The following is a 23,617-nucleotide window of genomic DNA, read 5'->3' as shown; positions in this document are numbered from 1 at the left end:
TTTTCTATATCCTTAGGCCTGCACATTGCCTTGTACACAGTACATATTCAAGTATTTGCTGTATGAGTTAATTATCACACACATTGGAGTATCATGACACAGTATTTAGGGTATAAGCTATGAATCCACTTAAAAATTTTCTAAATACACTTTTAAAAAATTGACACAGTTGCATTGGTCATCTCTTAATTTTACTCTAATGTAGCAATTTTTTTTCTAATGTAGCAATTTTAATCTTGGTTCCTAATATTGGGACACCTATACCATACTTTTCTAAGGAAAGTACAAACGTTAGCATAACAGTAGCTGGCTGTGCATCTCAGTAGCTGCACTGGGAGAATTCAGAAAGCAATCTTTGTGTTCACCCACTTGATGTGATGAACGGCAAGGTGTGTACATGTGTGTCAAAGTGTAAATGGTAAGTTTTACCCATGTTATGCACTGTTACATTTTTGTATTATAATTTTATTAAATGTTTTCTTTTGATTTTTCTTGTAGAATTAGTCCAATTCAGTGCAATGTTGCATGAAAATCTGCTTTTACAACTTTGGGTGGAGGATGAAAGTGAGTCATCAGGTGATTCAGCTACTAATGATGACTTGGATCATGTAAGCCAAAGAAATTAGCAACATATGACAGACAGATATGACAGAGACATTCAGAATGAAGACTTGATTCAGACTGGTCAAAATGCTACAAAATGGTCATGTATACCTGAACAATCCAATGGTAAAAGCAGGTCAGAAAATGTTATTAGGTTCTTGTTAGGTGTGAAATCTACTGTATGGAAGCCAACACTGCAACTCAATATTGGAAATGGTTTGTGACGGCTAATATGCTACAAGATGTGTTGAAATACACTAATAATAAATACAAGAAAATATTCTATATGCATCAATAGTAATACTCAAAACTATATTTATCATGACACTTCACTATCTGAAATAAAAGCCTTCATAGTAGGACTTTATCATTCTAATTGTCAGATTCTAAAGGATTATTTGGAGAAGTGATAGATGTGGCATTGAGATTTTTAGAATAATAATGACACTCAAGAGATTTGGTTTCCTTTAAAATTGCCTATGTTGAGAGAAGGAGGCTTCTGGCTGCCAGAGCACTGCTCCCAGCACAGAGGAGGAGGCTTCTGGGCTGCCCTACCACTGCTCGCAGTGTACAGGTGAGCCGTGAGGGTGCCAGCAGCAACCCCCCCCCCATTGAAATGAGAAGACATGTAAACAAGCCTCAAAACCAGACTTCCAGATCACCTACAGCAACTCCAAAGGGAAACGAGATGGAACACTCTAATACTCAACCACCTGGACTCCCTGAACTGTCAACAAAAGAGGATCTGGAAAAAATGAAATCAGAAAAAATTTCTCACATAACAACAGAGATTGTGCCCATAGTGCAAGACATGATTAATAAATCTAGAGAGGACACAGATTAAAAAATAGAGGAGCTGAGGAACATGGTGGAATCCCAACATAGGAAACAAATTGAATCCATAAAACAGATGCAAACAGACTTTCAGGAGATTGAAAACTCCACTGAAAGTCTACGCAGCAGAATGAACCAATGTGAGGACAGAATTTCAGATATAGAAGATAAGATTGCAATTAGTGACAAGGAAAAGAAAAATTTCATTAAAATTGTAAGGGACCACAAGAAATCAATCCCGCAGCTGCTAGATGATGCAAAGAAGAATAATAACATAAAGCTGATCAGCGTCAATGAAGAAATAAGAGAGAGTGCAAATAACATAAAAAACTGTTCACAGAAGTGATGACAGAAAACTTCCCAAGCAGGGGAAAAGAACTTGACATACAGATAAGTGAGGCATGTAGGACTTCAACTAGCCTTGATTAAAAAAAAGAATCTACCCATAGGCATATAATAGTTAAGATTCCAGAAACCCAACAGAAGAACAAAGTTCTACAAGCAGTCAGACAAAAGAAACAAATCACATACAAAGGAAAGCCCATCAGAATCACAGCAGACTTCTCAACACAAACCATCAAGGCAAGAAGAGCTTGGAGTGACATTTTCCAAGCCCTAAAAGAAAACAGCCTCCAACCCAGATTGATGTACCCTGCAAAACTATCTTTCAAAATTGATGGAGAAATAAGATACTCTCATGACAAAGAGCACCTTAGGAACTTCATGAATACCAAACCAGCACTCCAAAACATTTTACACAATACCCTAGGAAAAGACAACGAGGATCACAACCCCAGGAAGCAAAGCAGAATGAATCCATCGGGCATGACAAGAAATTAAAGCAAAAGGGGAGAATCCAACAAAAAGAAAAATTCATGACAATGATAAGTCAATATGTATGAGTTATAACCATCGATGTTAATGGTCTCAATTCACCAATCAAAAGAAATAGACTGGCAGAATGGGTCAAGAAGCAAGATCCAACAATATGCTGCATACAAGAAACACAATTCAAAAAGAAACTCATAGACTGAAAGTTAAAGGGTGGAAAACAATACTCCATGCGACAGGAACCCGAAAAAAAGCAGGAGTAGCTATCCTCTTTGCAAATCAAGTGGATTTCAAACCAATACTGATTAAGAGAGACAAAGAAGAACTCTACATCTTTGTAAAGGGAACAATCCAAGAAGAAGACCTGACAATCATAAATATCTATGCACCAAACACTAGTGCGCCCAACTATATAAAACAAATACTAACGGACATGCAAAATCAAATAAGCACTAATACAATAATAGTGGGGGATTTCAATACCCCACTGTCAAAATTGATAGATCAACTAGACAAAAAACAAGCAACGAAATACTAGAACTCAATCAAACTTTTGAACAAATGAACTTAACAGATGTTTACAGTGTTCCACCCCATAAAATCAGAACACACATTCTTTTCAGCTGCACATGAGTCGTTCTCCAAAACAGGCGACATACTCACTCACAGAACATGTTTAAGTAAGTGCAAAGGAATTGAAGTTATCCCCTATATATTATCAGACCACAGTGCAATGAAATTGGAGATCAATAGCAAAAGAAACTTGAAAAATTTCATAAATACATGGAAACTGAACAACACACTTCTGAATAACCAATGGGTCACAGAGGAAATTAAAGAAGAAGTCAGACAGTTCCTACAATTAAATGACAATGACAATACAACATATCAGAATCTATGGGACACAATGAAAGCAGTCTTACCAGGGAAATTCATAGCAGTGAATACTCATATTAGGAAAGCAGAGTGAGCCCAATTAAACAACCTGATGCTGAACCTCAAGCTTCTAGAAAAAGAAAAGCAGGACAAACCCAAAGCTCATACAAAGGAGGAAATTAAAAAGATCAGAGGAGAAATCACTGCATTGGAGACTAAGAGAATGATACAAAAAATCAGTGAAGCCAAGAGTTGGTTCACTGAAAGAATACATAAACTTGACAAACCCTTGGCCAACCTTATCAGGAGAAGGAAAGAAAAGGCCCAAATCCATGCAGTTAGGAATGAAAAGGATGAAATTACAACAGTCCCAGCAGAATTCGAGAGGATCATCAATACCTACTTTGAGAACCTATATGCCAGTAAGATGGAAAACACAGAAAAAACGGACAGATTCCTAGATACATATGAATTATCAAAGTTGAACTAAGAAGGCCTAAAAATTCTAAACAACCCAATATCAATCAACGAAATTGAAAATGCAATTAAAAACTTAAGAAAAATTTAAGAAAAGCCTGGGTCCTGATTGCTTCACTGCTAAATTCTACAAGACATTTAGAGACGAACTACTGCCACTACTGTTTAAACTTTTCAATGAAATTGAAAGGGAAGCAATACTGCCAAATTCATTCCTGGAAGCAAGCCTCACCTTGATCTCCAAAGCAGAGAAAGACCCAACCAAAAAAGAGAACTATAGGCCAATCTCACTAATGAACATAGATGCAAAAATCCTTAATGAGATACTGCCAGATAGAATGCAGAAGATCATCAAGAAGATCATACACCCTGACCAAGTGGGATTCATCCCAGGGATGCAGGGATGGTTCAACATATGCAAATCAATAAATATAATACAGGCGGGTTGGACCAAGTGGGGCTCCAGGCGGCTGGGGACCTCTCTGCCCCGCGGGGTTCTATTAGTGTACTCAAAATATGGGAGGTGTTACATTCATATGAAACATCAATAGATCATGATGAACTGCTTATAGGGAAAACTAAAAAATTGGAAAATAAGGTTAGAACACTGCAGAAGGAACTAACCGAAACAAAAAAAGTGAAATCACAGTTAGAACATGAGAAACTAACTGAGGAGAACTTGGCAATTTAAGATCTGCCTCACAAGAAGAGGAGAAGAGAAGAAATGTCGATTGGTTTTATGAAAAACTTAAAGAACATTTAAGAAAAAAAGAAGAGCAATATTATCAAGTAGTTGAAGCAAAACACCAACTCGAAATTTCTCTTACAACACTAGATACTGAACTGAAGACTGTAAGAATTAAACTGAATCTGGTTTCTGTTAGTCATGAAGATCTATTGCATTAAAATCACAGGTTGCAGGATGAAATTGCCAGGTTAAGACTAGAAAAAGATGCAATAGAAAAGGAAAAGAAATATCTGGAAGATATTGAAATTGCACATGAAAAGAATGCGGACCTACAAAGGACAATGAAACTGAATGGGGAAAGAATATTTCAATGTAATGGACAGCTTAATAGTCTCACAGTAAAAAATACAGTGCTAAATTCTAAACTGGAGAATGAAAAAAATATCAAGGAAAGACTGGAAACAAAAATTGAATCATACCATTCCAGACTGGCTGCTGCTGTACACGATTATGGTGAAAGTCAGACATCAAAAAAGATGTGGAACTTGCTTTCCAGAGAGCAAGGGATGAGTGGGTTCATTTACAGAACAAACTGAATTTTGACATATCTAACCTAAAAGGTAACAATGATATGCTTTCCCAACAGCTTTCTCAAGCTGAAAGAAAATTCAACAGCCTGGAAATTGAGCTCCATCATACAAGAGATGCTCTCAGAGAAAAGACTTCAGATTTAGAACAGGTACAAAGAGATCTAAAGCAAACACAGTGTCAAATGAAGAAAACTGAACACATATATCAGGATGAACAAGGGAAAATAAATAAATACATGGGAAAGCAGGAATCTATAGAAGAGAGATGATCTCAACTACAAAGTGAAAATGCATTGCTTCGATGGCAGTTGGATGATGCTCACAACAGAGTTGACTATAAAGAAAGGACACTAATTAATATCCAAGACCAGTTTCATGGTATTGTGAAGAAACTTCCAGGTGAGGGTAGAAAACAAACTCTCACGCTGGAAGACAGAAATAAAGAGTTAATTGATGAATATAATCATTTAGAAGAAAGAATATATCAGTATGAAAAGGAGAAAGCAGAAAAACAAAAAGTGATGAATCAAAGAAAGTTTGAAAACTGGCTCTAACCTATGTTTATCCTTTTTAAGGAGATTTTCTCAAATCTTTATGTGGCAAGAGTTGGAAAAAAGTATAACTAGAGAAGTAAGAGAAGCTACTACTGAACTTGAGTCTGGATCCTTTAAAGTTTCTCCCACAAGGTCTGCTAATAAATCGGACCAAGATCTAATTTCAGAAACATCATAAGAATATCTGGAGATTTTAAGGAGAAGATATAAGATCTGAAAAGATAATTTTGTTTATTGGACTTTATACATATAACATTTTAATTATTTCCTATTAGGTGTATGATGTGAACTTTGTCAAAAGAAAAAAAACTTTGTATCGTAGATACATGATGAAAATTTATATACTATTTTAAACTGTTTCTTGACATCTGTAACTTTTAAGTGATGTTTGCAAGTAAAAACCAGTGTTATTGAGTTTTATGTAAAAAAAATGTAATACACTATATCAATAGAGCCAAGGACAAAAACCATATGATCATCTCAATAGATGCAGAAAAAGCATTTGACTAAATCCAACACGCATTTATGATAAAAACCGTACAAAAAATTGGAATAGATGGTCTCTGCCTCAATCTGATAAAAGCCATTTATGAAAACTCAACAGCTAATATCATACTAAATGGTCAAAAACTGAAATCCTTCACACTAAAATCAGGAACAAGACAAGGATGTCCACTATCACCACTCCTGTTCAACACTGTTTTGGAAACATTAGCCACAGCAATTAGTCAACAGAAAGAAATACAAGGAATAAAGATAGGAAATGAAGAAGTCAAACAGTCATTATTTGCACATGACATGATACTCTATATTGAGACCCTAAGAACTCCACCAAAAGTCTTCTAGACTTAATAATCAAATTCAGTAGCATAGCTGGATACAAGGTCAACACACAAAAATCAATAGCTTTCCTCTACACGAATGACAGACTCACTGAGAGAGAAATAGGGCAAACAATTCCTTTCACAATAGCATCCCAAAAAATTATATATCTAGGAATCAACCTAACAAAAGAAATCAAAGACCTCTTCTCTGAAAACTATAGCTCTATGAAAAAAAGAGATTGAAGAGGATATCAGAAAATGGAAAGACATCCCCTGTTCCTGGGTAGGAAGGATCAACATAGTGAAAATGGCCATACTTCCAAAACTGCTATATAGATTCAATGAAATCCCAATTGAAATCCCAGCAGCATACTTCACAGACCTTGAGAAAACAATCCAAAAATTCATTTGGAACAAGAAGAGACCTGGAATAGCAAAAGCAATTCTAGGTAATAGAGACATGGCAGAGGGTACCACAACCCCCCACTTGAAACTATACTACAAAGCTACTGTGATAAAAACAGCATGGCATTGGCAAAGAAACAGACCTGAGGACCAGTGGAACAGATCAGAAGATGCAGAAACGACTCCAGGTACACTCAGCCACCTCATCTTTGACAAAGGAGGCAAACACTCTCACTGGAGGAAAGAGAGCCTCTTTAATAAATGGTGCTGGAAAAATTGGGTTTCAATTTGCCAAAGATTAAAACTAGACCTGTAGGGCCAGGGATTTAGCTCAGTGGTTTCACCACCTACCTCACAAGGGGAAGGTACTGAGTTCGATTCCTGGTACCAAAAAACAAACAAACAAACAAAACTAGACCTGTATCTCTCACCATGCACTCAACTAAAATTGAAATGGATTAAAGATCTAAATATTAAAACAGAAATGCTGAACTGGCTGGAACAGAGGTTAGGTAGAACTCTTGAAGACAATGGTGTAGGAAAAGATTTTATGAACAAAGACTCAGTTGCCCGTGAACTACTACAAACAATCAAGTGAGATCTCTTCTTACTAAAAAGCTTCTGCACAGCAAGAGAAACCACCAACAGAGTGAAGAGACAACCCACAATGTGGGAAAAAATTTTCACCTGTTGTTCCTCAGACAAAGGTCTACTGTCTCCAATCTATAAAGAACTTAAAAAAATCAGACCTCCCAAATTTAAAGACCCAATCTGAAAATGGGCATCTGAAATGAATGGACATTTCTCAGACAAAGAAGTAAAAGCAGCAAATAAACATATGAAAAAATGTTCAACATCACTGGTCATTCGAGAGATGCAAGCAAAAATAACACTGAGATTCCACCTCACCCCAGAAAGAATAGCTGCTATCGTGAAATCAACCAATATCAAATGAAGGCGGGGCTGTGGGGAAAGAGGAATCCCGCTCCACTGCTGGTGGGAGTGTAGACTAGTGCAACCACCGTGGAAATTAGTATGGAGATACCTCAAAGAACTAGGACTGGAAGTCCCATTTGAACCTGCTGGGTATCTTCCCCAAAGAATTAAAAGAATCATACCACAGTGATATATGTGCACCCATGTTCACAGCAGCATAGTTTGTGATAGCTAAAACTTGGAAACAGCCCAACTGCCCATCAACTGGAAACTGGATAAAGAAAATGTGGTTTTTAAATAAATGGAGTATTACTCAGCCATAAAAAATGAGAAATTAGAGATATTTATAGCTAAATGGATGCACATTGTGGTGATACTTTTAAGTGAAATAAATAGGACACACACATGTAAATACTGAATAATTTCTCTAGTGTGAGAAACAAAGTGTAAATAAGGACTAAACATAAAATAGATAATGTGAAATAGGAAGAAAAGGGGCAAAGGGGAAGTGGGAGGGGTAGGGGAAAGGAAAGAAGGGAATGGAATTAATATGAGAAAATAAAAAAATGGAAACAAAGTCTGTAAATGGGGAGGGATGAAGGGGTTGAAGGGAGTGCAGGGGAAGGGGGAAAAATAAGAATCAAGAGAGAGTATGTAAAGGTGCAAATTTCCAATGATGAATGTCATTATATTGTATACCTAAAATGCACCAATAAAATTAAACTTAAAAAAAATAAAAAATAAAATAAAATAAAATAGCTTTGTGTTTTGATGACAAAAGGACCTGCCAAGGAAGAGAAAAATTCAACAATTTGGCTGCTGTTTGCTCATTTGTTGAAATCTTTGTTTTGAACTGTCAAGCATTACACCTTTCGAATATATGACAATTGACATACAACTTGCATCATTTCATGGTTGTTGATGCTTTTGGCAATATATGCCAAGCAAACCTCCCAAATGTGGTGTAAAATATATGCCCTGATACTTGTGAAGACATTTTAGACCTTGAATTTAGAAATTTATCCTGGAATTCAGCCACCAGGTCTGTCTTTGTGCAGTACTAAACCGTATGACTTTGTGAACAGACTTGTTGCATCCATTTTAAAAAGTGATGCAAATGTCACAGTCAACAATTGGTTTACTAGTTACTCACTGATATTACATTTGTTAAAAGAACACCAGTTGACCGGCACAGTAACTATTCACAAGAATAAAGCCAAGATTCCTGAAAAAATGTTTCAAGTTCACAATAGAGGAATGTGTAGTACAATCTTGGGATTTCAGGAAGACAGAACACTGGCCTCCTATATGGCAAAGAAAAACGAAGTACTATTGATACTGTTGACATTACACCATGACGATAAGATTGATTGTGAGGCTGGGCATGGTAGCACATACCTGCAATCTCAACACTCAAGAGGCAGAGGCAGGAAGAACCTGTAAATTCAAGTTCACCCTGTGCTACATAGTGAGCTCAAGGCTAGTCTGGACTACACAGGGAGACTCTATCTCAAAACAGACAAAAACAGATTGATAGTGAATCCTCAACACAAATGAAGTCAGAAATGGTCACATTTTACAACAAAATGAAAGGCAGAGTAGATGTTGTTGAGTTATGCAGCAACTATCATGTCACTTGAAACACAAAGCGCTGGCCAATGATTGTGTTTTACTTGACCCTAAACATGTCAGGCATAAACAGTTTCATAGTTTACAAAGAAAATAAGAAGCACAAAACATCATGGAGAAATTTTCTTAGAGGATTGGGACTGGAATTGATAAAAGATCTGCCCAAAGAACTCCTCAAAAGAATTCTGGAGCAGACTGATGAACAAATAGGCGAAACATCACAAGAACCTCCTAAGAGGTTGAATATGTCTTACCAAAGAAGACAGGAAAACAAAACACATGTGCTATCAGTGTAAGCCATACTTGTGTATGGAACACGCTGTTCTCCTGTGTGAAGACTGCCTTAGGTGTGATAATTGAACAAAGATTATTTCTGTGCTAGAGTTTTGTTTGTATTTTCATTGTAGTTCACATAGGAATTTATTTCTGCTGCATTTTTTAGATCTTGTAAGCAGGTAAACAGTTGATGTTTATTCTACACACCCATTACATATTAAAAATTTAGTATTTTATTTTATTAACATTTCATTTTCCTGTTAAGTACACACTGTTTAATATAGTAAAACTCATAAAATTAAAATTAATAATTCATCAATAGAAATACTCCTAAAAAATAAACATGGATGTTACAGTCCCCCATATGCACCTTTTCTAAAAATTTGCCGTGATGTTTTCAGGATTACTGCTAAGTTCCAAATTGTTATTACTTTTTTCAAACATTGCCAATTTCCTATTATCTATCCCTTTTGTCTTTAATTTCTCCCCTCTATTTGTTCATCTGGTTATGGTCATTATTCATTATATAATTGTCCAAACTGATTTCCTATGGTGTGCATAATTGGGTTTTCTCAGTTACTCAGTTTCTCAAAGTGTTTTATGTCTTATGCATGTTTAATCTGTGGTCTGGGATAAAAGTGGGGGTCCTTTCTCCTTTATTTAGCCAACTGATGAAATAAAATCTAGGTATCTCCAGAAAACCTGCTCTCTTTTGGCAAACATGAAGGTGAGAAAATGTAACAGAATAGCAGGGTTAAAGTAAATTCAGAATTTCAACATATGGAATTCAACTGATTATTTCAAAAGGTCAGATAATAAACTTCACTGAGAAATATATGAAATATTATGCAACTTTTAATGAACTCTAAATTACAAGAAATTTGATTTTTAAATGTTTTAAAAATTAAAGTTCACCCACGAATGGTAACCTTTAGAATCACCTGTGACATCATCATTTCAATGTCAATGACAATTCAAGTCCTAAGTACCTTAGATTCCATGTCCTTCCTTGCTTTTGCTACTTCTTTTTTCATCATCTCTTTGTCAAAAGCTCTTTTCTCTTGCTGAGATGAAAGTTCTTTTTCAAGTCGCTCTGTCTGTCTCTCCAGTTCATTCCTCAGCTGCTCACACTGGATTAAAGCCTGACAGAATGAGAGAGTGAAGGGGGAGTTTAGAAGAGGGAAAGAATAAGGAGAAAATGAGACATTAATCTTTATTTTGATTTAAAATAGTTAAAACTCACTATAAAGTCTATTAGAATGATTTTGTATTTGTTTATCCACACCATTTACTGTACTTATTTGCTCACCTATTTCAAGGTATACAGTTAAGGGTTTATTGACTAATCAGCTAGAAAATTCAGGCAACAGACCTTGCTGAGGGCCATAGATAAGTCAGCATTTGAAAACGGTTCAGAAAAACCATTCGTTCTATTATTTAATTATATATTGTGTTAGTGCTATATAAAACATATAAATTTTACTGATTTCTCATGGCTTCATGAATAAAATTTATTTGAATACTTTAAGTGATAGACAGATAAGAATTTTTAAATAAGATGTTGAATACTGTATTTTATTACACATAGCTTTCTATTGTTTAACACTATATTAGTAAAGATTCCTTAACTGTAAGATTTAGTTCATTCCTTTAAAACATACAACTAAAATAAAAATTAGGTAATAATCAAAAGTTTAAATAAGGAAAGACAAAACAGAATTTACTACTTAGTTTTATGAAGATTCTAATTCTGGTAAAAGTTCATAATTGTCATTTAGCATAAATTTCCCACTCAGCATTTCCAGAAATAAAAACTCTCTAATGTCCTTTTGGCCCCATTTACAATAATACTTTTATATATAATATAATGCCCAACAGTAAAATATGGCTTCAAAAATCATAATTTAAAAAAATCCCAATAAAATGAAGGTGTTATAGTATCTTAGTCTTATCCCAGTCACTCTTATCTATAATACCCACTTCATTCAACTTTTATTTTTCCATCAATTGGTAGAAAGCAACATAAGTCTGCTATGACTTACATACTATGACTATAAGTTTTATAGTCACATTTTTGGTAAGAGGAAACTGGTCTCACCATACGCTTGTCTTATGCATTGTTATACTTCCCTCTTGTGAAAAGTATAATAAATACAGACAAATATTTCTAGGATGTGTGAATTTTCCTTAACCTAGAAAGCAATAAACTTCAAAAAAAAAATTTGAGGGGGATTTCTTCTGCAAAGTTTCTATGCTCCTAGGCACACATAAAGTATGAGGGCAAAATTCTATTGCATCAAATTAACTTAAGAACCAAGATAGATTATGTAAAAGTACAAATTTCCAATGATGAATGTCATTATATTGTATACCTAAAATGTACCAATAAAATTAATTAAAAAATAAATTCTAGTTGAGAATGCTTGGGAAAGAAAACTTTAAATTAGATTTTAAAAGAAATGAAAAGGCATAATTTTCCCATGACTGAAACCCTTAGAGCTTGTAATATTATGAATCAGTGACTTTGGGACATCAAAATGCAATTACTCTTGTAAAAAATATTTTATACCAAGCTGATAACTTTCACTGAAATAATGAATACTACTTGCATGATTACTGAATGCAGGCCAATATATCCAATCTAAAGGTTTTCAACTAAACAAGAACTCAGGAATCAACACTGTTAAGTACAGGAATAGTAAAAGAATGCCGAAGACCTCAAAATCAGGCTCCAATGAAGGGCAGCTAAATAATCTATTCAAAGAAATTACTCAGTTCAGCAACAAAGAATAAATGATCCTGCTAGGATAAGAGGCCATTTCCCAAAATAAGATGATTCTTCAGAAAGCACAAAGTAGCCAGGTATTGTGGTACACTCTGCAATCCCAGCACTCTGGGAGGCTGAGGCAGGAGAATGGCAAGTCTGAGCCCAGCTTGGGCAACTTAGTGACTTAGGGAGGAGACCACGTCTCAACATAAAAACTAAAAAGAGCTGAAGAAGTAGCTCAGTGTAAGGGCCCTGTCTCAAAATTTAAAAAAATTAAAAACTAGGTTAATATCTGGTTATTGATGTCTCTTTATGTCTACCCACTGATTCCGTATTTTTTTCACTTTTTCTGAAGTACTAAGGATTGAACTCAGGGCCTCTGCACTGAGTTACATTACCAGTCAGTCAGTTGGTTATTTATTTATACATTTTGAGACAGGGACACAGTGTGTAGGCTGGGCTACAACTTGTGATCCTCCTGCCTCAGCTTCCCAGAGTTCTAGGATTATAGGTACATACCACAATCCTGGTGAGTTTTCACTGTACTTCTATTTGCTTCGTGTTTTTTTGTTTGTTTGTTTGTTTTGGTACCAGGAATTGAACTTGGGACTTTGCGCTTGCGAGGCAGGCAATGGAACCACTGAGCTAAATCCCCAGCCCAATCAACATCTATGTCTGGTCATAATAAAGAAAATATTAAGGATTAGTAACAGTTGGAAATAGAAAACTGATTTATCCTTTCTAAAAATATCTCTCTTCTAATGAACCTCACTAAAATATCTTGGCCTTATAACCAATAATTAATAAACTATTAGTACTAATGTTTTCTCTTTTAATTAGTGTAGGGCTTCCTCCTTATTTTCCAGAATCCCAGCTGACTGTTCCCCTCCTCCATTATGCTCAACTTAGCCATCATTAAAGGCATAAGGGCTGAGTTCTCAAAGACTAGGCCAGTGAATGGTCAACTACAAGGAGATGACATCTTCATAGATGACTAAGTCAATGGGCCTGCATTGCATTTCTCCCAGGAGAAGTGGGGGTGGTGGCTTCTTCTATTCCCTTGATCAGAATGGCTACAGATCTTAAGGAGCTGGGAAATTATACCTTCTCCCATTCAGCTGATTCAATCCTCAAAGGACCATTTCTTTTCTGGGAAATTTCATTATTTGTCATTGTTCTATGCTACACCTGCTTCAAAACATAATTCACTGGACTTAATATTCCTTGTCCTATTTTTACTAAACCAAAGTGTATGCCTTACTATATCAAAAGACCCCCCAAAATTATACCCAATAAAATTTATATCTGGTCAACTTAGTTTTTAAAACAGAAAACTTATCTTAAGACATACAAATAAAAGTCCTTCCAATTGCTACGGCTGCTTTTCCAGAAATGCTAGTACTAGTGATAGAAGAATTTGTGACTAAAGAATTAGATATGAGAAAGATATAGTATACCTATGAACATAAACTTTAGAACTTATTAACATGTTTTACCTTTATGAAATAAATCCCATAAGATGATCATCTACACATTTAAACATGAAGCTTATGAATTCAAATTATTGACTGTGATTTTTTGTTTTAATTTAAAAAAATGATTATTAGTACATGTTTGCAGTACATAATGACTACATACATCATGGGGAGTTGGTACATATGTATAACATATTTTCATTATTTTTACTTCCCCTTTGATTGTAATTTATAAACACCTGCTTAACAGAAGCTTGTTATTCTATCTTTATCTCTTATTTTCAAGATACAGTCATGCCACACTCTAGAAATGTATCATTAGGCAACTTCATCAGGCAAACAATACAGTTACATAAACCTAGATGGTGGAGGTCAATCATCTGATGTTGCCTCTTGATGCAATCAAGAAGTGCAGTAAACTTGAAATGTATAAAGCTGCTGCTAGTGTAACATAGCATACTGTTTTACAATAAACTTTTTTATAAGTAGAAAGAATGCATTCCAAAATAGTAAATGCATAAATCAGTAACATACAATCATTTATTACCATTATCAAGTGTTATGTATTATACCTAATTGCACGTGCTATATATTTTTACACAACTGGAAGCCCAGTAGATTTTATTGCATCAGCATCACCAAAAATACGAAAGTAATTTGTTTCACTATGACCTTAATAAGGCTAAAATGTCACTAGGTGATAGGAAATTTTCAGCTCTGTTGCCTTAAGGTTCCACAGTCATATATGCAGTCTGTCCCTGATCAAAACATTGTTATGCAGCACATAACCATACTTATAACTGTTTTTGTTTTGTAGTAAATAATATGCATGCCAAGGAGCATTATTTTCTATGCTTGTGGCCAAAATCAAATGCTCATGTTTTTCTGATTTTCTTTCTATGCTACATTTCTAATTCCTGACTGATTCTACAGTCACTACTGATTCCTGATTCTACTGCAATCCAAGAAACAGAATAATTTGTTTTTGCTTTTGTTTTTGGTACCAGCGAGATTGAACTCAGGTCCTTGCACTTGCGGGCCAGGCGGTGGAACCACTGAGCTAAATCCCGGGCGAAACAGAATAATTTGGATACTTGAAAAGGGTAAAAATTAGGTTTTGGAAGCATTTATCCAACCTATCAGGTTAGTTTTTTTGGAGGGGGGGTACCAGGGATCAAACTCCGGTCCTTGGCTTGCGAGACAGGCGGCAGAATCACTGAGCTAAATCCCCAGAACCTGCGGTTGGAATTTTTAAAAAGGTCTTTCTTTAGAGGGTTATCTCAGGATATGCCCATTCCAAGTACCTCCGAGGCGTGTGTCTTCAGGCCTGCCAATACACCTCTCAACAATTCCCCTTCCAAGACAGGTAGACAGGGGTGAAGCCTGCTAACCTTTACCAACACGTCACTGAAAATCCTCTACTATTCCACTCTCCTGTATCCCCAGGTTAATTTATTTTGGTGTCTTAAAATTACCCAGAATCGTACTAACTCGAAATTTTCAAATAAAACATTCACTGAAAAGTTACTATGTGTCAGGTATTTTGTCAAGTGGCTTACATGGACTCGTTTAATTAACTCCATAAATAAATTTTCAGTGGTTCTAACTCAGTTGAAGAAACTTGGACTTTGAGACTTTAAATAATTTGTCCAAATCACAGATCTAGAAAATGGAAGAGTAGAGATTTGATCCAAAGTAGTCCCATACCAGAATTCGTGAATGGCACTGTAATCTTCTCATTATACACATATTTTCTTAGAAGAATCCTTAGGCATATACACTGCCACTATAAATGTAAATACACAATGTAAATAAAATAACTACCCTCTTAGTATGCAATACACAAATTGCACGCTAGATGGCAACAAATGCCAAGGAACGAAAGAACAAAGTCCTAGCTCAGCAATAAAAGTTGTAGTTGGTTTTCAAATTAAAATAGCAATACTCTAATGTTTTAATACTCTCTGGAAACAAAATTCATGTATTTTAACACATCTTCTAGATAAAAGCTACTAGACTTGCATTACATATTGAAAGTGCTTAGTAATTCTTGTGTTAACTAATTCAGTGAAAAATGCTAGATTCATAATACACAATGCCTTTGTGTTCCTAATTTAAATTTTAAAAAGAATTAATTATAAAATTTCACAGTAATGTTTAAAACTAATGATTGGTTTCTATTCACCAAACATTTACTGTGCAATTAATATGTAAATGGTCTTATGAGGAATATACTGGTAGACCTGTCACAGACCTGATTTTCAAGGCCCTTTGGTGGAAAGAGTTATATAAACAGCCAGGAAAACATTATAACATTCAGTAGGAATACGGAAGAGGAAGAGATTAATTCAAATGAGAAGTTGGGAAAACTTCTGGGAACACTGTCCCTGAGTTGAATGTCTGTTAAATGGCTATTTCACAGACTAATACAGGGCCAAAAAAGCATTAGCACAAGTAAATTCTTGAAAATGGCCAATTGTAGTTCACATCCTGGAAATGAGAACAGCTTATATGAAAGAGTGTAGTGAAAGTGAGGTGTAGAAAAATTAGATCAGGGCCAGACTTACTATGAAAGATCTGTAAGGACATGCTAATTTTATTTTACTGCAAAAAGGGAGTCACCTGAATATGGAGATTTATAATTCAGAAGCTAAGGCAGCAATGTAAAATATGTGGAGGAAACCAACCAAAATGCTACTGCATATAAAGACTTGAGCCAGGCTGGGTATCACTGGGATATCAGTTACTCAAAAGGCTGGGGCAGGAGAATCACAAGTTTGATGCCAGGCCAGGCAACCCTGTCTGAAAATAAAAAGTAAAAAAGGCTGAGGTGTAGCTCAGTGATGGAGTATTTATGCAGTATGCATGAGACCCTAGGTTCAATCTCTAGTAACACAAATACACACACACACACACACACACACACACACACACACGATTTGGGCCAGGGCAGGGGTACAGGAATGGAAAGGAAGGCACAGCTAAATTGGGGGCTCAGAGAGGTCAGAGGCTGGCAAATGACTGGATGTCAAGAGTAAGGATGAGGGACAGCCAAGATATTTTAATGAATGTAAGCTAGGGCTATTGGTAAGATATTGATACATTGTTTGAAAACAACAATGCAGAAAATAGTGAAAGGAAAAGAAGGGATAGATGGGAAGGTGGAACAAATGAATAACTTGGTTGTGTAGTACATGCCACTAGTATATCATTCATATAAGGAGTCTAGTAGCAACAAGAAATGTAGGTCTGGGGTTCAAGAGAGCCGTTAGAGCTAAAAGCATAAGGTGGGGTTTGTGCTCAAACACAAATAAAGGTTTGGTTATGAGAAGAGGTACAAATTCCAGGAAATCGAGCCAACATGGGCAGAAGGCTAGGAAGGAGCTCTGAGGAATGTCTATATTTAAGGGTTGTAGAAAAGAAGTTAAACCAGAAGAGTAGACAAGAACCATACAAGATGATCCAGAAGAGTAAAATATCAGCTAAATGAAGGGAAAAGATGCAATGCTGTGTTATAATAGGACAGGTAATGGATTCCAAAACTACATATAGGGTTGGAGCGGAGTTAGGATTGGATGATGTCACTGGATTTGGTAATCAGAAAGTGCCCAGTGATGGATCGTTAAGTGAGTGATTCAGTAGCATGAAATCATGCTGTCATTTGTTGAAAATCTGACTGCAATGTGATCAGAAGTGAAAGGAAAGCTACCAGGGTAGATAACTGTAAGGTCTTCCAGTGAACTGATGGATGGAAGGTAGAAAGCTCAGTGGACGTGGATCATGTGAAGCCCGCTTTTTGTTTCAGGAACAGCAGTTATATAGACAACTGGGAGTGGGACAGTGGTGAAGGAGGAAGGGGGATGCAGGAATGAAGTCGTTGATGCAAGTGGGAAAGGGTGCTAAGACCCTACAAGCAAGTGACATGAACAGCTTAGAGAAAGACATTCATCTTGGGAAAGAGGAAGGTCAGAAAGAAAGAAAAAATGAGTGGAAGTGACACTTAAGGGGTCAGAAGATGTTGAGATGGGTCATCTGTTGAGAGTGAGGTGCTAGGGCTGGAGGTGGCAAAATAAGGAAGTGGAGTCCCGCTAAGGAGCATATAATGGAGTCAATTGCAGAGAAAAAATGGTCAAGCAGCTCTTATGACTATGTTCTGAAGTCTATGGCTATTCCTCTGCAATGGAACTCAGTTGCTAGCTTTCTTAAATTCAGCAATGGTTGGCAGGATGAAAACAGCATTAGAAAAAGAACCATGTGTGACTGAGAATAACCTCCCCTAGCAACTGACAAAGCAGATAAAGTGGAAAGGCAAAGCTAAAGGAATTCTAGAGTGCTAGGGAGAACAGAGTCGAATTCCTCAGTGGGTGTTACTGAGTCCCTAAGCAATGTAACAGTGAACAAGGTGGGTCCCTTCTTTATTGTCAGAGATTTCAAAGTTTAATAAAGGATGCAGACAAGTAATAATAATACATTTTGATAAATGTTGTACTAAGGAGTGGTTCGTAGCTGGGGTAAATTTGCTAGGCAAGAAAAGTGTTATGAAAAAAATTCAAGAAAAGCTCAGAAATAAAGACTTGCACCCAATGACTGGTTGGAAGCTAACACTGGAGGCCAGGATGCCATCCACTTTCCCATTCAGGACACTGTAGAGGACAAAGGTATCATTCACTGACTTAGAGAACACACAGCAGCAGACTTGGGGGTGTGCGTGAATATAAGGAGTGCTATTTGAGATTATAAAATTCATATTTAAGTGAGAAGGGAAGAAGACCAGACCTAACACAAAAGAAGAAAATTCGAGAGATCTAAAGGGAAGAGGCTGGAGAACCAGAGGCAGGAATGAGGACATGGAGCAGACTGAACTAGGATGGGGAGGGAAGAAGAGAGAAAGCTTTGGTTAGAGAGTGGTTTCAGAATTTGAGATCTTAGGGACACTTCTGTGGGTGTTACAGTAGCCTAGGGAGAAAATGTTAGAGTTACCAAGGTTGAAGAGGGTTGGTGTTGCACATATTAACAACATGGATGTTGAAACCTTTAAGGATGATGAAAGGAGATAGGATGGAGGGGAGAGACTCAGATGCTAAAGCTCTTTTTTTTTGTACCAGGGATCGAACTCGGGTCCTTGTGCTTACACAGCAGGCAGCGAAACCACTGAGCTAAATGCCCAGCCCTTAAAACTCTTAAATGTGTCAGAGTGTTTTCTAGATAGGGACTTTCTGATAAGATTAGGGAGCACTGAGACTCACAGATTTCAAAAGGAAAGTGGTAGCCAAATTTCAAAGAGGAATGCTAACCAAAAGCAGATGCCCAAACAAAGGCCTGGAAATGGCAATAACGAGTGAAGTAAATGCTAACTCCTCTGTCGTAGCCACATGAGATGAAATGAATTCCAGAAGGGCCTTTGCTGGAGGTTTTGAGAGGCAGAATATCGTCAGTCGATGGTGACAGAGTTCAGAACAAAAGAAGAAATATATGAGGGAGTTGGGTCAGAATGAAGCAGAGAGAAAGAGAGAGAGAGAGAAAAATTCAGATTTCGAGCACCTCAGATTAGAGATGCTCAGCCAGTTCACCCTATCCAATACAACTTTTGAATGATGAAAATATTCTATACCTGCGCTGTCACTATGGTAATCACTGGCTACCTAGGCTATTAATCACCTGAAGCATGGCTGTCGTGTTTAGCAAAAATACAAAGCAACTTTAATGGCTCTCCACTGGTGAAGAACCCATGGCACCCATACTGAAGTGGGCTGTTTGTGTCATTGAAAGCTCTAAAAGGTTCGCCATCGCTGGTTTAAGCTGCATCCTCAAACACAGCAACGAACCAAGAGTAACCGCCTATTATTCAAAGTTCTTGGAACTCAGAACAGCATCTGATCATCAGTGTTGACTACTGTTGTCATTATCATCATGAAGCATGTTTGACTTAGCTTACAATGGAGCCAAACTCATAGTTAAAATGTTACTAAATATATGTATATTACCATGTTTGGCATACGTAGATGTTCTAAAATTTTCCCAGGTATAGAACTTGTCTTTAGTCACACACAACATATACAAATGATTATGAGTGCTAAGATTTTCATAGCATTGAAAAAATAGTAAACAAAGAGATAAAAATATGAGGCATACTCATCTCTCAAAGTATTTTACCATATTGTACTACAATCTTTAAATCGTAAAACAACAGAGCATTTGCAGAGAAATAAGAATTCTCCAAATAGCAAATTTGTTCAACATAGAAAAGTCAGCATTAACACACTGATATTTTCTTTGTGTGTTTGGGAAAAGCTTAGTTATGGAAGAAAAGCCCCAGAAATACTCAGAAGAAAAAAGAGCGGTCCTGTAATGCCTTTATGTTCACCCTATTAAACTTGCCTTGGTCTTTTCAAAGTTGGCTTCCTCAGTCATATGCACAGCTTCTTTCACCTGCTCAAAAGCCCTCGTTTCTCTCTGCTGCCCATCTGCCAAGCTGCTCCTTACGGAAATGAGCGCAGACATTAAGTCGTCTCTTTCCCTGTCGGCACAAAAGGAACATTCAGAATAAGAAATGATCAAATGATGCATACTCCGAACTCGGGGAGGGGGAAGCGTTAGTACATATGAGAAGACCAGGGAGGGCCAGCTCAGCACACAGCAAAGCTCAGCCCAGAGAATGGCCCTCTGTCCTCATTTGGTGAGCACCTAAGGCCGGGAGCATTCCTGGTAGGCCACCATCTGCATGGGACAATAACCTACTGTGGGAAGGGCTGGAATGCTGAGGGCTGCTGGTGGAGCCTTAAAAAGAGTAAGTTAGAAAAAGGGAGGGGAAGCTGAAAAAGAGAAAGGCATCAAAGTGACCGGTATTGTATCTCAAAGTAGAAATCAACACTTTTAAGAGGGGACTAAGTAAAAGGCAAAAGACTTTGTGTCATTGGAAGAGAACCAACTTTGGTTTCATAAAGAAAGAGGGAGAAGAAGAGAAGGAAGAGGAGAAAGAAGAGCAGAGGGCCGGGGATTTAGCTTAGTGGTTTCGCCGCCTCCTGTGCAAGCACAAGGACCTGAGTTCAATCCCTGGAACCAAAAAAAAAAAAAAAAAGAAGAGCAGAAAGAAGAGGAAGAGGAGGTGGAAGAAAGAAGAGGAGGAAGTAGAAGAGGAGACAACCAAGGTTTTGTTTACACCACTGGTTTTCCTCTAGTTTATTTAAACAAATACATGCCCTTTCCTTTTCATCTTCCTCCACAATCCTCTTTTACATCCTCCTCTTTCAATTAAATTCTTTCACTTATTTATGAACACATTCCTTTTTTTCAAAGGGTAGTACTGTTGAAACCTCCAACCTCCTGGTTATGCATATTAATACTCACAATTTAACAAAACCTTATCCTGCTGGGTTTGGCCACTGCCAAGTAGCAAAAATTCTCAAAGCTAAACAGTTTATTAGGGGAAGAAGGGAACAAAATGCCAAAATGATCTGGCATGTAAAATAGTATGGGCCCAATCCCATGGGTTAAATAAATCCCATATAAAATTTCCAAGATATTTGGAATTTATCGGCTGAATAAAAATATCTAGTAGACCAAAGAAAACGTGAGATGGGAACTTTGTATATACACAATGCCAAGAAAAAAAAAAAAGGATGTTGGGCTGTTACATATGCTATTCTATGCTTTATTAAAGAGCTCAAGTTTTAAACTGTTTCAGTTTCAGTTGGAATAAATGCTTGCAGTTTCCTTTTCACTGCCAAGTTCTAAACTATCAGAAAACAGTCAGCTGTGATTTCTTTTAATTTAGCAAACTTTGAAGATTCATATTTTTGATGATTATAAATGCTGAACTGGAATTAATCAGTGACTCCATTTTTAAAAATCTTAAAGGTAAAATAATTTTAACTATTTGCATTATTTGGAAAGTAGCCATATTTTAAGAAACATGATGCTGAACAAAGTTACAATTATTAGCAGTTTCATAAAACTCTTTTTGTTAAAAAATGAATAAATTGCTACAAGTATAAAATTCATGGGATTATGCTGATCTCCACTTTAGAAATTCCTGTTTTGTTTTTTGTTGTTGTTGTTGTTGTTGTTGTTTTGGTACCAGGGATGGAAATCGGGTCCTTGTGCTTATACCTGGTTTTTTAAATGATAAAAAATTTAATATTTTATTCTAAAGGAAATAAAAAAGGAGTAAATTACTTTGATCGAGTACAATCAAGCATAATAATTATGTGAAAAAGTGGGAGAACCAAAGCAAAACGAAATTATTTTAGCTAAAGTAAAACAAATTCAATGCAAGCAAAATTGAATTTATATTTATTCGTATTTCCAAAAAAAAATCCATATAACTTTCTTTTCCATTCCTGATACCATGCCATCATAAAGCCCAAGTTTCAAATAAAAAGAATGGATAAAATAGCTCAGCGTTTCTATGTTTGCTAACAGACAGATCAGAACAGGTCGAAATTTAACAGATTTGCTCTTAAGGGAGATTATGCTGAAGACATTTAGTCTCTTTCCAGGATAGTCTCCTACCAAGAGGAGCATTTGTCACACAGTAAATGCTCAATGCAGTAAGTGACAAAAGAACAACTGTATGAATAAAGAAACCCTAACAGCTGGGCATCAAAAGACATGAGGTAAAGCTCCTCCCCAGTTCTAATATTATAGGATTGAAATTGAAAAAGTCATCTGACTATTAGAATTGGAAAATAATGAGTTTAGTTGCTCTAGTTCAACAATGTTTCAGAATATAAACTCATCAACTTTAAATTGTTGAGTTATTGAAAAATCAATAAACTCCAAAATACATCATCAACGGACTCATCACTTAACAGTATGTAAAATGATTACACTAAATATCTGTACAACCACTGGATCAACACACTCCAACTTTCTGTCTGACAAAGGCCTCAAGGTGGCCTTTAGCTGATATGGGGAGCTCACAGGAAGCCATTTGGCAATTTAAGATTAACCGCTTAGTCACAACATGACCATTGTTTTTAAATTTTCTTTTGTTTTAATTCACCAAGACCATATACCAAATAGTACGCACTCAAAAAAATAGGGAGCTCTGGGCAGCAGCCGCCTCTCATCAACACAATGCCTAGCTTCTGGATCCAGTCCCATGTTCATCTGACTGTGATTTTCTTGACTAATTTCCCATTTTTCAGCCAAATACTTGTCCCTAGAATCTAACAGTGCTACTGGTTATCGGCTCTTCAAGAATAGTTGACTGCCACCAGCCTGGGTGACTCCCCAGTCAGCTGCAGTTCTGCTCCAGAGCTCCCAGCCTTCAGCCAGGCCTGAGGCGGCTCTCAGAAGAGGCAGTTGCATAAATCACCTGATATATCAAGGTGAAAGTGAGAAGGAAGTCCTCTGGATTACCATCTGCTAAGGCAAAAGTTCTTCCAGTGCTTAAAAACGTCACGTGGATGTTCTGATGAATGTGATCAAGGAGCTTCTAGAGCAGAGCAAGCAACACAGTATTAACCTTATTAACCTCTCAACATCCAAGAGCTTCAGGAAAGGCAGCTGAGCAGAAAGACGATGTAAAGAGCATGAGTGTCAGTTCTATGGCAGAAAAACATGTACTCACACTAACAAGCACGAAATATTTAAGGAACTTAGTGGAAAAATCAGAGCAGGAAAGAGCCTGAAAGGATTTCTTAATAATCTCAGGCAAATGTTTAAAAATAAGCAGAGAATTGGCCTTATATATATGCATGAGTTTTACCCTGAAATATGGAGTTTTACCTAAGAAATGCCTTATAATTCCTAAATTAGTCCAACACTTGTTATCAATTTTAAGTATTACTAAGAATCATTAATAAGTATAATCACTGCTGTTTTAAAAAAAGTCTAGAAAGCTGACTA

The 23,617-nt window shown here is 36.5% G+C and overlaps 1 protein-coding gene and 1 pseudogene across 5 annotated transcripts in view; one reads left to right on the top strand and one right to left on the bottom strand.

Moving 5' to 3' along the window:
• Sdccag8 (SHH signaling and ciliogenesis regulator SDCCAG8) overlaps window positions 1-23,617 on the bottom strand; it is a 222,144-nt gene that overhangs the window by 163,855 nt on the left and 34,672 nt on the right. For all 5 annotated transcript variants that reach the window (XM_021265534.2, XM_021265526.2, XM_004853507.4 and 2 more), the window contains exons 9-10: window positions 20,144-20,282; window positions 10,513-10,665 (exon numbers count right to left, since the gene is read on the bottom strand). In XM_021265534.2, the coding sequence (XP_021121193.1) occupies window positions 10,513-10,665; window positions 20,144-20,282 (292 nt within the window). The remainder of the gene's footprint in view (window positions 1-10,512; window positions 10,666-20,143; window positions 20,283-23,617) is intronic.
• On the top strand, window positions 4,037-5,795 carry LOC147823063 (ankyrin repeat domain-containing protein 26 pseudogene; annotated as a pseudogene).

The sequence above is a fragment of the Heterocephalus glaber genome, unplaced genomic scaffold (genome assembly GCF_053883595.1).
Source record: "Heterocephalus glaber isolate CG9 unplaced genomic scaffold, H.glaber_assembly_v1.0 deba00001600, whole genome shotgun sequence".
Taxonomy (NCBI): domain Eukaryota; kingdom Metazoa; phylum Chordata; class Mammalia; order Rodentia; family Bathyergidae; genus Heterocephalus; species Heterocephalus glaber.
Note: the sequence above shows the minus strand (reverse complement) of the source record. Positions and strands in the feature narration are given on the sequence as shown.